General features: G+C 40.0%; 1 protein-coding gene across 21 annotated transcripts in view; it reads left to right on the top strand.

Annotated features, from left to right (window-relative positions):
- The window catches only part of PBRM1 (polybromo 1), a 126,752-nt gene that overhangs the window by 53,318 nt on the left and 57,124 nt on the right, over positions 1 to 16,310 (top strand). For all 21 annotated transcript variants that reach the window (XR_007514485.1, XM_049863258.1, XM_049863259.1 and 18 more), the window contains 2 exons: positions 6,091 to 6,367; positions 11,441 to 11,546. Coding sequence is in view for 20 of the 21 variants with exons in the window: in XM_049863258.1 (XP_049719215.1) it covers positions 6,091 to 6,367; positions 11,441 to 11,546 (383 nt within the window). In the remaining variant the exon portion in view is untranslated. The remainder of the gene's footprint in view (positions 1 to 6,090; positions 6,368 to 11,440; positions 11,547 to 16,310) is intronic.

The following is a 16,310-nucleotide window of genomic DNA, read 5'->3' as shown; positions in this document are numbered from 1 at the left end:
AGATAGTGCCACATAAATCAGAGACTGCATCACCCTGAGACCGGAAGAACTAGATGGTGCCCAGCTACAACTGATGACTGCCCTGACAGGGAACACAACAGAGAACCCCTGAGGGAGCAGGAGAGCAGTGGAACGCAGACCTCAGATTCTCATAAAAAGACCAGCCTTAATGGTCTGACTGAGACTAGAAGGACTCCGGAGGTCACGGTCCCCAGACCTTCTGCTAGCCCAAAACTGAAACCATTCCCAGAGCCAACTCTTCAGACAGGGATTGGATTGGACTATAAGATAGAAAATGATACTGGTAAGGAGTGAGCTTCTTGGCTGAAGTAGACACAATGAGACTACGTGGGCACCTCCTGTCTGGAGGGAAGATGAGAAGGCAGAGGGAGACAGAAGCTGACTGAATGAACACAGGAGTACAGAGTGGAGAGAAGGAGCGTCCTGTCTCATTACGGGGAGAGCAACTAGGAGTATATAGCAAGGTGTTTATAAAGTTTTGTATGAGAGACTGACTTGTAAACTTCCACGTAAAGCACAATAAAAATATTTTTTTAAAGCTTTAGGGCCAGGGAGCTAAAAACACTGGAAGACTTTGAAGCCCATGAGCAGGGCTGACTTTGATTAGAAAGGCCCTTGGTAGAAGCTTTCTTATGGGAAAGGGAGGGACATGATAAAAGCAGCAAAGTGATTATCAGCTGACCCGATTCTCACTTCTACTGCTTACTCACTTTATGGCCTTAGGTATTCACTTAATCTCTCTAAGCCTCATCTTTTGTGTCTGCAAAGTTGGGATAGTGATTGTACCTGGTTCTCAGAGTTTGAAGATTAAATGAGAGTACATAGATAGTGTTTAACACAGTACCTGACACGTGGTAGAAGTGTTAGCTATTACCACACTTAAATAGGAATTCTGTGTGTGTGTGTATATGGAAGCATGAGTACGTATAATAAATAATAGGTTCAGAGGAAGAATAATAATAAGGACATTTGAGAAAGTGGTCAGCCACAAGGTAAGAGGGTCAGGACTAACACTGTGATGTTCGAAATTGAAAGGAGAGATCAGATCTAGAAGAGCTATGGAAGAACCCCTAGAACCTGGTAATGAGCTAGTAGGAGCAAATAGTGATGGTGATTCCAGTGTTTCAGACAGGGTTGGGGGTCAGAAGGATGGTGTTGGTGGTGGTCCTGGAGAATCAGGAATACGTGTTGAACAGAGCTTCTACTAACCTATAACCTTAGTGTAAATTAGTAAAAGCACCCATTTCTCAAGACGTGACTTTCATATGTCAGGAAATTGCTATAATATCCTGATTTTTTTTTAGCACAGGGTGCTTTATGGTTCATCATCTGTAAAATTCTAGAATTGTGTTTTATTACAACAATGTCTGATTTGAACAGGGTGAGGGTCTTGTCTGAACTGTTACACTGCTTGAAATTCCTGGAATGAGGGGTGATTTCATTTGAGTTGATTATTGGAGAGATCTTTTAAGCTTAGAGGTTCGAAATTGAATTCCCGATTGTTCCTTGTAAAGCTCAAGCCTCACAAGTGAGATCTTAAGGAAACCGTTTCTGCAGTTTTAAGTACAGATTTCTGTGATACCAAATCCAAGTTCTGAAATTTTCCTTTGGAGTCCTCCTAAAAGTTAAAGTCACCCGTGTACTAATCTGCCTAGTTGTAGAGCTCTGTGGAACTGGAGCTCTGTCCCAAGTTCTGCTTCCTTTGTCCACTTGCTAAAGACCTGGGGTGAGAGACTGCTCTTTCACATCATCGCCCTAGGATGCCTCTTTGGAGAAAGACTTTCCGCTAGCTGAAACTTCCCCTAGATTGCCGTCATCTAATAAGCACTTCTTTACACAGAGACACGTAGGTATTGAGGGGAGAAAATGATAGGAATAATTCCAGGGCCACAAAGGGAAGTGAACAGTCAGAGTGAAGACGAAGACGATGAGGGATGATCCCAACACAGGGAAACAGGGAGAATCCCTTTGTTTATTTTCCCTCCTAATTAGACCATTTTCAGTTTGCCATGAGCTTTATGATGTTGGGAAGACAGGCATTTCTAAAACATTTTTAAATCTTAAAGAGTAGATATTTTTCCCAGCTGTTAATTATTTTTTATTTTGGTTTTGTTTCGGCTTTTAATACAATACTTTGAACCCTGGCGGGAAAATATCAGGCCTTTGGCTTCTTCATGACCCAGCAGTTGAGTGAGTGGCCAGGGGTACTGGTGTCAGAGACTCATATGGCCACGTAGTTTTTTGTCATCATTTTTAATTTTATTTCTTTATCGTTGAGAATATACACTGCAAGACATATACCAGTTCAGCAGTTTCTACATATATAATTCAGTGACGTAGATTACATTATTTCTTTTTAACATTGTTTATTAGCATAGTAAGAAATGCAGACTTTAGTCCACAACATATAACCAATTCACTGAGTGACTTCTATCCCACGCCTTACAGTTAACAGCTTGAGGTATTTCACTACAGGTTTTCACAAGTCCTGATTCAAACCTTTGATCCTTTTACAATAAAACAGATTGGCATATAAGATAAAATAACGTTAATTACTCATTTCCTATATGGTGTCTTATAGCCATGTGTCTATATATATGAGGTGACTGTCTCTAAAAACTGTATTAAATGTCAGTGTTCCCTCCCAAAAAGGAAAAATTCCAATTTTCTTATTTTTTTAATAAACAAAAAAGCGTGCTGTCTTGCCTATAGAGAAGTGGTTAACTTTGGTGAAGGCTAAGACAGCACACTGTACTGGGGAACCCAGTACAACTTGTACAAGGCAAGATCACGGAAGCTCCATGGACACATCCAGACTCCCTGAGGGACCGAGTTACTGGGCTGAGGGCTGTGGGGACCACGGTTTCAGGGAACATCCAGCTCAATTGGTATAGCATAGTATATAAAGAAAATATTCTACATTCTACTTTGGTGAGTGCCGTCCAGGGTCTTAAAAGCTTGTGTGCGGCCATCTAAGATACTCCAGTGGTCTCCCCACTTCAGGAGCAAGGGAGAATAAAGAAAACTGCAGACACGAGGGAAAGATTAGTCCGAAGGACTAGTGGACCACAACTACCATGGCCTCCACCCAACTGAGTCCAGTACAGCTAGATGGTACCTGGCCACCACCACCAACTGCACTGACAGGGATCACAGTAGGGGGTTCCGGACAGAGCTGGAGAAAAATGTAGAACAAAATTCAAACTCACAAGAAAAGACCACACTTACTGGCCTGACAGAGACTGGAGAAACCCTGAGAGTATGGCCCCCAGACAGCCTTTTAGCTCAGTAATGAAGTCACTCCTGAGGTTCACCCTTTAGCCAAAGATTAGACAGGCCCATAAAACAAAACAAGTCTAAAGGGGTACACCAGCCCGGGGGTAAGGACTAGAAGGCAGGAAGGGACATGAAAGCTGGTAATAGGGAACCCGAGGTAGAGAAGGGAGAGTGTTGACATGTCCTGGGGTTTTTAACCAGTGTCATAAAACAAAATGTATACTGACTGTTTAATGACAAACTAGTTTGTTCTGTAAACCTTCATCTAAAGTACAACTAAAAAAAAAAAAAAGGCATGTTGTCTTGGAAGGACTTTACATAAATGGCCATGTGTATAACCTGTACAAAATTAAGCTGTTTTAAATTTACATACTACTAGTGACTGAACCCAAATGTCTAAACGTACATTTTTTTTCCGTACTACATTTCAACTAATATTGCAGGACTAATGACAGTTTTAAAAGTTGCTATTACCAATTCTGTCTACTGTAGCAAGGTACCCTAAGTTACAACAAAATCTTGGGAAATAAGACTGAAAATACCTGTTACAGAAATACCCTACTGTTTACCAACTTCTGCCCTCCCCCACTCCTTCGAAATCATAGCAGCTCTCTTCTGTGCAGACAAATAATGTAATAATTGTGAAAACTCAATTTACGTAGCATATCTCTTGGTCCACTGGCCATTCTGTCATGTTCTGCTCTGTTGCTCATATACTGAGTGGCAATGCTTCCCACCAAAGGGTCGGCAGGGTAACAGTCTGTGAGAAGTCTGTAACCATTTGGAAATGGTTAATGCTGGACTCCAGTTATCTTTCAGTGAGTCCCAGCAGTAACTCCTTGACTGTTAATATTACAGTGGTAGGTTCTTGTCTAAATGTAATCTTTGGAGGCTTGAAGGGGATATTCTGGTGTAAAAGTGATATTGAGGAAGAATACACCACCCTCATATACGGATCCTGGAGGCCCTAGAATGGTTGATCTTCATTCACAGATCTTATCACCTTTGGGATCAGCACTGCAGTTAGGTGAAGAGTCTAAAGTGATGTCTGCCAGTTCCTCCTGAATCCTGCCAACTGTCATGGGTGGCCGGGGTGGCCTAGGACGCAGGGTGAACCCTCCCCAGCGGTCACCCAGACGGCCTCCACTGCTGCCTCCAGCCGGAACCGAGATCAGTTACATTCTTTGAGTTATACAACCACTCTCAACGTCCTTTTTCAAGTTGTTCCTCTTCCATTAACATAAACTTCACTACCCCCTAAGGTTCCTGTCTAATCTTTCAAGTTGGCTGTTGTCAGTTTGATCTCATATAGATAGTTCGGAAAAGAGCATAATGCTCAAGGCAGACATTTTTAACTAGTTGAGCTAAACTATTGTTTGGTTTTAAGACTTCAGGGAATTTTTTTGGTTTAAGGTTTGAAGATTATCTCAGGGCAATAGTTTCAGGAGTTCACCCAGCCTCCATGGCTCCAGAATGTCTGGAATCCATGAGAATTTTAAATTCTGTTCTGCATTTTCCACCTTTTAATCAGGATTCATCTATAAAATCTTTGATCAAAATGTTCAGTAATAGTAGCCAGGCACCATCCAGTTCTTCTGGTCTTATCAGTCACATAGCTTGCTTCAGGAATGAACTTTCTTCCCCTTATAGGATAGGAAACAGATAATAAATATTTATCTCTAAGTAAAGTACTACATTTAGGATCTTAGGGTCTTAGTAAATGCTTGTTGAATAGAAATTAAGCCATAGCCATTTCTTCTTAATACCTACCTGACTGTTCACTTGAAGACTGCTGTTCAAGTCTGGCTAAAGTTTCTTTCTCAGTTCTGAAGACCTAAGACCAGGGGATCAGACACCAGATCAGATCATCTCTTCTAATAATTGACTGGCGGCTCTCCTGGGCAAGTTACTCAGTGTCTCTGAGCCAGTTTCTTCATCTAGTAGGAGACTAGACTGACCATCTGCTCTCTTGGGCTCCTTTTGGCTTTGGTTCTAATCTGTGGTCCCTTATACTTTGTTCCATATCACTCGCATCTGTTTCTCAGCATCACATCTCACTGAAGGAATTTAGAGGACAAGACAGGGATTCACACTCAAGAATGAAAATTTTGGGAGCTTAGGTGAACCTCAGACAATTTATTCTTTAAGATAGGTTGGTGTACAGGGATGGTGGAATAATACTGATGAAGGAAGGAAAAGGGGAACTGACCCTGACAGAATAAATCCAAGAGAGACTTGTAGCCACTGTAGAGACACTAGTCTGGCAGATCCCCTCTCTTGTTTTCTGAAAACCAGAATATATATGCAGGTGTTCAGTAGAGGTTTTCTTAAGAGATGGAACACTTCTCTGTGTTAGGTTGTTTGTTCGTTTGTTAGGCTTGAAAGCAAAGGTTGTTAGAAATGATAGGGAATCTACTAGTTTTGCTGCGCTTTCGTTCTGTTCATCTTAAAAACAAAAAATGGGTTCAAGTGATAATAGAATTTCATTTTCTTTGGGTGTCAGACAGGTCTTTTTTTAAACATTTGATTTCATGAGCTGTTATAAACAAGTTTGTCTGCTGTTCATTGGCTGCTCCTGCCAGGTTCACTATGTTTTAACCATTTTGGAAATTTTCCTAACATTTGCTGATAGCTTCCAGCATGTTTAGTGTGTATGTGGTATATGTAATCAGTGAATCATAATCATTATGAAGCACCTGCCCACCAGATTAATGATTGTTTCATGCTTGTCCTTGTATAAAGAAAACTGAACACGATCTCATTTTTCTCTTTCTATACCTCCTCCCTCAACAGTAAAAAGAACATAAGAAAGCAGCGAATGAAAATCTTATTCAATGTTGTTCTTGAAGCTCGAGAACCTGGTTCAGGCAGAAGACTTTGTGATTTATTTATGGTTAAACCATCCAAAAAGGATTATCCTGATTATTATAAAATCATCTTGGAGCCAATGGACTTGAAAATAATTGAGCATAACATTCGCAATGACAAATATGCAGGGGAAGAGGGAATGATAGAAGACATGAAGTTGATGTTCCGGAATGCCAGGCACTACAACGAGGAGGGCTCCCAGGTAAGACAAGGGGGCCTCCAGATGTGGAGTAGGCATATCTTCTTTTGGATGCTGGTGGAATAATGCATGGTAAGAGACCAGCTCTGGAGGCCTAACTTAGGTTATTCTTCTGAGTGACTGGGTTAATACTTCGTCATTTCTTAGTTGTTTAAAATGGTAAGCAGTACATTATAGAGTTAAAAGCTTATACTCAGTAGTCTGACATCCTAGATTTGAATCTGCTCTACCAACTGCTCTGTCAGTAACTTATCCTTTCTGAGCCTTAGTTTCTTCATTTATAAATTAAAGGTAATAGTAGTACTTGCGTCAAGGTTGTAGAATTTAAACGAGGTAATAAAGAGTAATTAGCACGGTACTCTCAAATACTCTCTTTATATTACCTTATTTAAATTCTTTAACCTTGAGTGTTTAGCACAGTCTCCCACACGTCTATCAGTTTGTCATACTGTGGGGGCTTGTGTGTTGCTGTGATGCTGGAAGCTGTGCCACCGGTATTCAAATACCAGCAGGGTCACCCATGGCGGATAGGTTTCAGCTGAGCTTCCAGACTAAGACATTCGAGGAAGAAGGACCTAGCAGTCTACTTCTGAAAAGAATTAGCCGCTGAAAACCTTATGAAGAGCACGGGAACATTGCTGATACAGTGCCAGAAGATGAGCCCCTCAGGTTGGAAGGCACTTAAAATATAACTGGGGAAGAGCTGCCTCCTCAATGTAGAGTCAACTTTAATGACATGGATGGAGTCAAGCTTTCAGGACCTTCATTTGCTGATGTGACACGACTCAAAATGTGAAGAGACAGCTGCAAACATCCATTAATAATCGGAATCTGGAATATATGAAGTATGAGTCTAGGAAAATTGGAAACCATCAAAAAGGAAATGCAACACATAAACATCGATATCCTAGGCATTAGTGAGCTGAAATGGACTGGTATTGGTCATTTTGACTCAGGCAATTGTATAGTCCACTGTGCCAGGAAGGACAGCTTGAAGAGGAACAGCGTTGCATTCATCATCAAAAAGAACACTGCAAGATCTATCTTGAGTACAACCCTGTCAGTGATAATATCCATACATCTGCAAGGAAGACCAGTTAATATAAGTACTATTCAGATTTACCCATCAACCACTAAAGCCAAAGATGATGAAATTGAAGATTTTTACCAATTTTTGCAGTCTGAAATTGATCTAACATGCAATCAGGATGCGCTGATAACTACTGGCGATTGGAATGCAAAAGCTGGAAACAAATAAGGATCTGCATTTGGAAAATATGGCCTTGGTGATAGAAACGACATCAGAGATCACATGATTGAATTTTGTAAGACCAACAACGTCTTCATTTCAGTACCTTTTTTCACCAACATAAATAGCGACTGTGCACATGGCCCTCGCCAAATGGAATACACAGGAATCAGATCTACTACTATGGAAAGAGACGATGGAAAAGCTCAATGTCATCAGTCAGAACAAGGCCAGGGGCCAACTACAGATCAGACCATCAATTACTCATATCCAAGATCAAGTTGAAACTGAAGAAAATTAGAACAAGTCCATGAGAGCCAAAGTACGACCTTGAGTATACCGCACCTGAATTTAGAGACCATCTGAGGAATAGATTTGACACGTTGAACACTAATGACTGAAGACCAGATGAGTTGTGGAATGACATCAAGGGCATAATACATGAAGAAAGCAAGAGGTCATTGAAAAGACAGGAGAGAAAGAAAAGACCTAAGTGGATGTCAGAAGAGACTCTGAAACTTGCTCTTGAACACTGAGTAGCTAAAGTTAAAGGAAAAAATTATGTAAAAGATCTGAACAGACGATTTCAAAGGGTGGCTGAAGAAGACAAAGTAAAGTATTATAATGACATATGCAAAGAGCTGGAGATAGAAAACCAAAAGGGAAGAACATGCTCAGCACTTCTCAATCTGAGAGAACTGAAGAAAAAATTCAAGCCTTGAGTTGCTATACTAAAGGATTCTACAGGGAAAATACTAAACACCACAGGAAGCATCAAAAGAAAGCGGAAGGAACACACAGAGTCACTATACCAAAAAGAATTGATCAACATTCAGCCATTTCAGGGGGTAACATATGATCAGGAACTGATCGTACAGAAGGAAGAAGTCCAAGCTGCACTGAAGGCATTGATGAAAAACAAGGCTCCAGAATTGAAGGAATGCCAATTGAGATGTTTCAGCAAACGGATGCAGTGCTGGAAGTGCTCACTTGTCTATGCCAAAAAATTTGGAAGAGAGCTTTCTGGCCAACTGACTGGAAGAGATCCGTATTTATGCCTATTCCCAAGAAGGGTGATCCTGCCGAATTTGGAAACTATCGAACAATACCATTAATATCACATGCAAGCAAATTTTGCTGAATGTCATTCAAAAGTACCTGCAGCAGTATATCAACAGGGAACTGCCAGAAATACAAGCAAAATTTAAAAGAGGACATGGAAACAGGAATATCATTACTGATGTCAGATGGATCCTGGCTGAAAGCAGAGAATACCAGAAAGATGTTTACCTGCGTTTTTTTTGGCTATGCTAAGGTATTTGACTGTGTGGATCATAATAAATTACGGATAATGTTGCAGAGAATGGGAATTCCGGAATACTTAATTGTGCTTATGAGGAATCTGTACATGGATCAAGAGGCAGTTTGAACAAAACAAGAGGATACTGCATGGTTTAAAGTCAGGAAGGGTTGTGTCAGGTTTGCATTCTTTCACCATACCTATTCAATCTGTATGCTGAGCAAATAATCTGAGAAACTGGACTACATGAAGAAGAGCGAGGCATCAGGATTAATGGAAGACGCATTAACAACTTGCATTATGCAAATAACACAACCTTGCTTGTTGAAAGTGAAGAGAACTTCAAGCATTTACTGATGAAGATCAAAGACCACAGCCTTCGGTGTAGATTACACCTCAACGTAAAGAAAACAGAAATCCTCACAACTGGACCAATAAGCAACATCATGATTAATGGAGAAAAGATTGAAGTTGTCAAGGATCTCATTTTACTTAGATTGACAATCAACACCCATGGAAGCAGCAGTCAAGAAATCAAAAGACAAGCTGCATTGGGCAAGTCAGCTGTAAAAGACCTCTTTAAAGTGTTGAAAAGCAAAGATACCACCTTGAGAACTAAGGTGCACCTGACCCAAGCCATGGTGTTTTCAGTTACCTCATATGCATGCAAAAGCTGGGCAATGAATAAGGACGACCGAAGAAGAATTGATGCCTTTGAATTATGGTGTTGGCGAAGAGTATTAACTATACCATGGACCGTCAAAAGAACGAACAAATCTGTCTTGGAAGAAGTACGACCAGAATGCTCCTTAGAAGCAAGAATGGCAAGACTACGTCTCACTTACTTTGGACATGTTTACCAGGAGGGGTCAGTCCCTGGAGAAGGACATCATGCTTGGTAAAGTAGAGGGTCAGCGAAGAAGAGGAAGACCCTCAGTGAGATGGCTGCAACAGTGGGCTCGAGCATAGCAACAATCGTGAGGATGGCACATGACTGGGCAGTGTTTTGTTAGTTGTGCATAGGGTCTCTATGATTCGGAACCAACTTGATGGCACCTAACAAGAATAGCAACGTTTAGCACGGTACCAAATAAGCACTCAAATGAAAGCTGATAGCGTTAAAATCATTCATCATCATTATGGTTACTGTCCTCCATGGCCGTACTTCAAGGACAATACATGAAATTGTATGATTAATAAGAGCTGATACAGACTCGATGGCACTGGCATATGGTATTCCCATAAATGCACTTCTAAATAGTTGATTTGGGTATGAAGCATCTTGCTTTCCAGTTCTTTATTGGCATAATAAGACATACCTCCTTCTTTGATATTTTTTCTATCTGATATCCTTTATATACTTTAAATCTCTGGAAATAACACTTTCAGATCAATTCCTTTTTTCTGCTATTACAATTAAATATAAGTAAAGTAGGCACTGAGGGTGCTTCTGGATCCCATGAATGGTTTTCTCTATCCTAGGAATTTTACACTGGCTACTGTGCCACTTGTCTATGATTGCTAGAGAAAAAAGCCACTCTTAAGAGAAGTGGCTAAAGAAGAGAGGCCACTTATTCTCTCAGCCCCTCTGATCTGGTAGGCAATCAGGGGAGGACATAGCGTCTGCTGGGAGGGGAAGGGAGGCAGCTATGGAGGCAAGGCCATCAGGTGAGTAACCTTGTTCTTGGCTACGTGTTATCTCCGTTGCCTCAGCCTTCAGAGGGAAATCATTAAGCAGAGATTGTTGCCAATTCTACAGATTAGATTCCAGACTGTGAGCTCACTCTTTCTAAACATAGATTTGGAATTTAACAATATTTGAGATACTGCTCTCCAACTATCAGATGTTTTTTTTCATGCCTAATTTCCATTGAGCTTAGCCTGCTACCTTGAGTTTCCAGTGGAAGAGAGAAGTTTTTGAAGAAAACAGCACATGTAAATGTGTTGTAAAACTTCCACTGAAACCTTCAATGATCTGCTGCCATCCAAAGCCAACCCCACTGCCAACGAGTCCATTCCAACTCATAGCAACCCTATAGGGCAGAGTAGAACTGCCTCATAGAGTTTCCAAGGCTGAAAATCATTACCGAAGCAGACTGCCACAACTTTCTCCCACAGAGCGTCTGGTGGGTTAGAACTGCCACAACTTTCTCCCACAGAGCGTCTGGTGGGTTAGAACTGCCACAACTTTCTCCCACAGAGCGTCTGGTGGGTTAGAACCGCCGACCTTTCAGTTAGCAGCCCAGCACTTTATCCACTGCACCAACAAGGCTCCTTGATATACTACAGACTTTAGAGTGCATGTCTGCACATTGGAACCACTTGGGAAGCTTAAGAAAACAGATTGAGACCGAAGCCCACCCCACAGAGATTGTGATTTTATTACTCTGTAGTGAGCCCAACCTTGTTTTGTTTTTTAGCTCCAGTTGTCCTAAACGGTGTTTTAAAGCTTCTTTATGAATGTATACTATACTTCAATTAAAAATTTCTTTTAGAAAATAACTTTAAATCTATTTATGGAACATAGGTATACAACGATGCACACATCCTGGAGAAGTTGCTCAAGGATAAAAGGAAAGAGCTAGGCCCGCTGCCTGATGAGGATGACGTGGCTTCTCCCAAACTCAAGCTGAGTAAGGCATCCTCGCCCTTTGTTACTCCATTTAGTCTGGCCAAGGATAGCTTACTGAAGTGCTGAAATAATATTTAATTAATCAGTGAATATATTTGCACTCACTAGCACTCCAGCATGGAGTTTCTTCCCTCTTCGCAAGCACTCCTTTTTATTGCCTTTTAAATAGTTAAACTGTGGGAAAGGCCTGTGACTATCAAAGGTTGTGTTTACTTTCTTGAATGCTGTGGACATTTCGTAAACATTAAATAGTAAGAATAAGTATTTTTTACCTTTAGGTGATGCCTAGAAGAGTACAGTGGAAGATTTCTTTCTTACTCCTTTTTTTTTTCTTTTGGCATGTTCGTTTGGTAATTACCACATTTAAAAATGAATCCCAGAAGCTCCTACTAGACTTGAGAATTTGAGAGGTTAGGGATGCCCAGCTACTGTGCTATGAGTTAACTCAGCTGTCCTGCAAGCATGGTCTGTAGGAAGTTGCTTTATTAAAAGCTATAAGGGAAGAGGATACAGTAAAAGTAATGAATACCACTGGGCTAAACAAGAGGTTTCTACCTTACTTAAAATATGTAAATAAAATAAATACCAAGCAAATGATAGTGATGTTCTCAGGTAGTCTTTAGAGCCATATTTACTAAAGGGAGGGAAAAAAACAGACCCTGTTTTTTATGTGAAATAACTGTAAACTGAATTTCACAGTAGCTTTGGTGTGATTCACTGCCAAGTGGTAGTTCCTTCTTATTGAGGCACTTACCTTTCTTGAAATTTTAAAAGCATGCTGGTTGAAACTGATAATTTCACAAAGATCAAATAGCAAAAGTACAGAGCTTTTCTTATTTTACTTTATAGGGACATAATATCTTTAGGGACAAAACTAAAACTGAATTTCATAAGTTGAATTAGGAGACTAATGATAGCTAAAGAACAGTTAAACAGTAATAAAAAAATAAAAATAAAATAATTTTTTTTTAAATTTATACACATGTATATATGTTGTTAAGTGCCATTGAATCGGTTCCAACTCACAGCCACCCTGTGCACAACAGAACAAAACACTGCCCGATCCTTCGCCATCCTCACAGTTGTTGCTATGCTTGAGCCCATTGTTGCAGCCACTGTGTCAATCCATCTCGTTGAGGGTCTTCCTCTTCTTCGCTGACCCTTTACTTTACCAAGCGTGATGGCCTTCTCTAGGGACTGATCCCTCCTGATAACATGTCCAAAGTATGTGAGACATAGTCTCACCATCCTTGCTTCTAAGGTGCATTCTGGTCGTACTTCTTCCATGACAGATTAAGTGCATACATATATATTTGAAAGTTCAGAGAATAAATAGGTTCAGCATTTACCAAGATTGTGCCATGCTTATATCCTATATACCTTTTTTCCCCAAATTATTGTAAAGCAAATCCAATCGTGTCATTTCGTTTCTACCTAATTCAGTATGCATCTGTAAAAAATGGAGACATTTTCTAAGATAACCATGAAGTCATTATCACATCTAAAAAAAAATACCTGACAAATTTTCAAATTTTTCTAATTGTCTCATAAATATTTTTACATTTGGTTTCTTCCAGTCAGGATCTAAATAAGTTCTATATTTTACATTTGATTGTTATGCCCGTGAGCTCTTGTACTCTAGAGCAGTTCTCCTCCTCTTATTTCCTCATGCCATTAACTCATGGAGAAAACTGGGCCACTGCCTTGTGTGGTGTCCCAAGTTGTAGATTAGTCAGTTTGTTTCCTTGTGATGTCAATTAATTTTTTCCTTCATCCCCCTTATTTCTTGTACATGGGAGTTAACTCTGAAGACTTGATTAGATTCCATTTCTGCTTGGCAAGGATATTTCATAAGAGGTTTTCTCCACTTATATCACATCTTGAAGAACAGTGTCTAGATGAGGTTGGATTCAAATAATGGTCCATCCATTGCATTTGAGTGATAGTAAGCCTCTTTTTATCTCTAAGTTCCTCTTTCATTTTCCCCTCCCCACTCCTTATAGTTTTTTTTTTTGTTGAAGAGCTTGCAACGCAGTTATTTAATGTATTCTTCTGTCCTTTGTTTTCTCCTGTAAATTGGTAGTTGAAGCCAAAGGCTCGATCACATTCAGTTTGGATCCCCTGTTCCCTCACTTTGGTACAAAAGACAACTTCATAGGTGCTTTGTGTTTCTCAGGTGGCACATGATAGCTGGTTGTTTCTCTTAACTGCTGCTCATGTTCACTTCATTAATTCATCAAAGGGATGTAAAATTGCGATAGTTTAATTTCATCATTCCTTGCTCATTTATAAGGAGCCCTGGTAATGCAGTGGTTAAAGCAATCGACTACTAACTAGAAGTTCAGCGGTTTGAAACCACCAGCAGCTCCATGGAAGAAAGATGTGACAATCTGCTTCCATAGAGATTTATAGCCTCAGAAATCCTATCACGTTGCTGTGGGTCAGAATTGACTTGACTGAAGTGGGCTTGGGCTTTTTTTGGTGCTCGTTTATTAACTGTAATACTTCCATATAGAGAAACTTTACCTCTGCCAAAATTTGGGTATCCAGTGGTACACGGTGTTTTGTTGTTGTTGTTTTGTTTTGTTTTTTTGAAAGGAGGATAAAAGCTTGGATTTTTTCTTTTTTGGCTTGTTTTCCCCTTCGTTTACTGGTTTTTAAAATAGTGCATTGCTTACAATAGTTCTCCAACATTTACCCAGTTTTTTGTTTATTTTTTACATGTCATTAAGAGCTCCCAGATTTAAGCGTGTTGCTGAACTCAGTCCACTGTGGTTGTTGTCTTCACTGATGCTCATGCTGTCCCAGGCTGGTTCCTCTGTTTTTATTTTTATTTATTTATTTATATTGTACTTTAGATGACGGTTTACAGAGCAAACTAATTTCTCATTAAACAATTAATATACATATTGTTTTGTGGCATTGGTTGGCAACTCCATGACCTGTCATCACTCTCCTCTTCTCAACCTCGGGTTTGCCATCACCAGCTTTTCTGTCCCCTCCTGCCTTCTCATCCTTGTCTGGGCTGCTGTGCCCATTTAGTCTCATTTTGTTTTATGGGCCTGTCTCGTCTTTGGCTGAAGGGTGAACCTCAGTAGTGACTTCATTACTGAGCTATAAGGGTGTCTGGGGACCATACTCTGGGGGTGTTTCTCTAGTCTCTGTCAGACCAGTAAGTTTTTTGTTTGTTTTTTGGGGTTTTTTTTTTGTGAGTTAGAGTTTTGTTCTATATTTTTCTCCAGCTCTGTCCAGAACCCTGTATTGTGATCCCTGTCAGAGCAGTTGGTGGTGGTAACTGGGCACCATCTAGTTATGCTGAGGTCAGTCTGGTGGAGGCTGTGGTAGTTGTGGTCCATTAGCCATTTGGACTAATCTTTCCTTTGTGTCTTTGGTTTTTCTTCATTCTCCCTTGCTTCAGAACGGGTGAGACCAGTGGAGTATCTTAGATGGCCGTTCATAAGCTTTTAAGACCCTAGACGCTGCTCACCAAAGTACAATGTAGAACATTTTCTTTACAAACTATGTTACGCCAGTTGAGCTAGATGTTTCCCAAAACCATGGTCCCCACGCCCTGAGCCTAGTAATTTTCTCAGGGAGTTTGGATGTGCCTGTGGAGCTTCCATGACCTTGCCTTGGACAAGTTGTGCTGGCTTCTCCAGCATTGTGTACTGTCTTACCCTTCACCAGAGTTACCACTTATCTATGGTCAATTTAGTGTTTTTCCTCCCCCTGCCCCCACCCTTCCTCATAACCATCCAAGATTGTTTCTTCTTGTGTATAAACCTTTTCATGAATTTTTGTCATAGGGGGCCTCATACAATATTTGTCCTTTTGTGATTGACTTATTTCACTCAGCATAATGCCCTCCAGATTCATCCATGTTGTGAAATGCTTCACAGGTTCATCATTGTTGTTTATCGTTGGGTAGTAGTCCATCGTGTGTATATACCATAGTTTGTTTATCCATTCATCTGTGGATGGGCATCTAGATTGTTTTCATCTTTTTGCAATTGTGAACAATGCTGCAGTGAACATGGGGTATGCATATGTCTATTCGTGTATCGGCTCTTATTTCTCTAGGATGTATTCCTAGGAGTGGGATTGCTGGATCATATGGTATTTCTATTTCTAGCTTTTTAAGGAAGCACCGTATCATTTTCCAAAACGGTCCTGTGTTCTTTTGACATGACCGTGGTAAAACGTTATTAATAGTCTTTACTCTCTGGTGTTTCAAAATATGCCCTGCTCATCTTGTGCAAACTGGGAATAAACCATTTGCCAAAAAGCACTAATCTTTTAGTGGAAATTAATATTTCAAAACTGTAATCTGGAATACCCTGGTACTGAGTTGGTCACTGTTTCTAGGCATTTTTAGTGGCTAGAGCTAGGAAATATGTTTGTGTATATATTTACATTTAAAGATAAAAGACACCATAAATTCATACTGGTATTTTCAATAAAGATTCAAAGCTACAGGTTTTTTTACTCCATCTTTTCTGTCTTATAGCTGTGTCTCTTTTTCGTTTTTTCCCATGAAGAAATCTCAGTTCTCAAGGATACTAGAGGTGATGGAATTAGAATGTCACACAGCTACTCATGTGCTTTATTCCATCTTAATCATAACTGTCTAAGCATAACAGTACTTATTCTCCCACCAAAAATATGATTATTTAAAATAAATTAAATTTTTTCTAGTTCTTTTTTGTCTTTAGTCTGTATTTCAGTAATCGTGTGCTAATTAATTACTGTGTTTTACAAATCACAT

The sequence above is a fragment of the Elephas maximus genome, chromosome 20 (assembly GCF_024166365.1).
Source record: "Elephas maximus indicus isolate mEleMax1 chromosome 20, mEleMax1 primary haplotype, whole genome shotgun sequence".
NCBI classification, from domain to species: domain Eukaryota; kingdom Metazoa; phylum Chordata; class Mammalia; order Proboscidea; family Elephantidae; genus Elephas; species Elephas maximus.
This window is presented reverse-complemented; position numbering and strand designations above follow the sequence as displayed.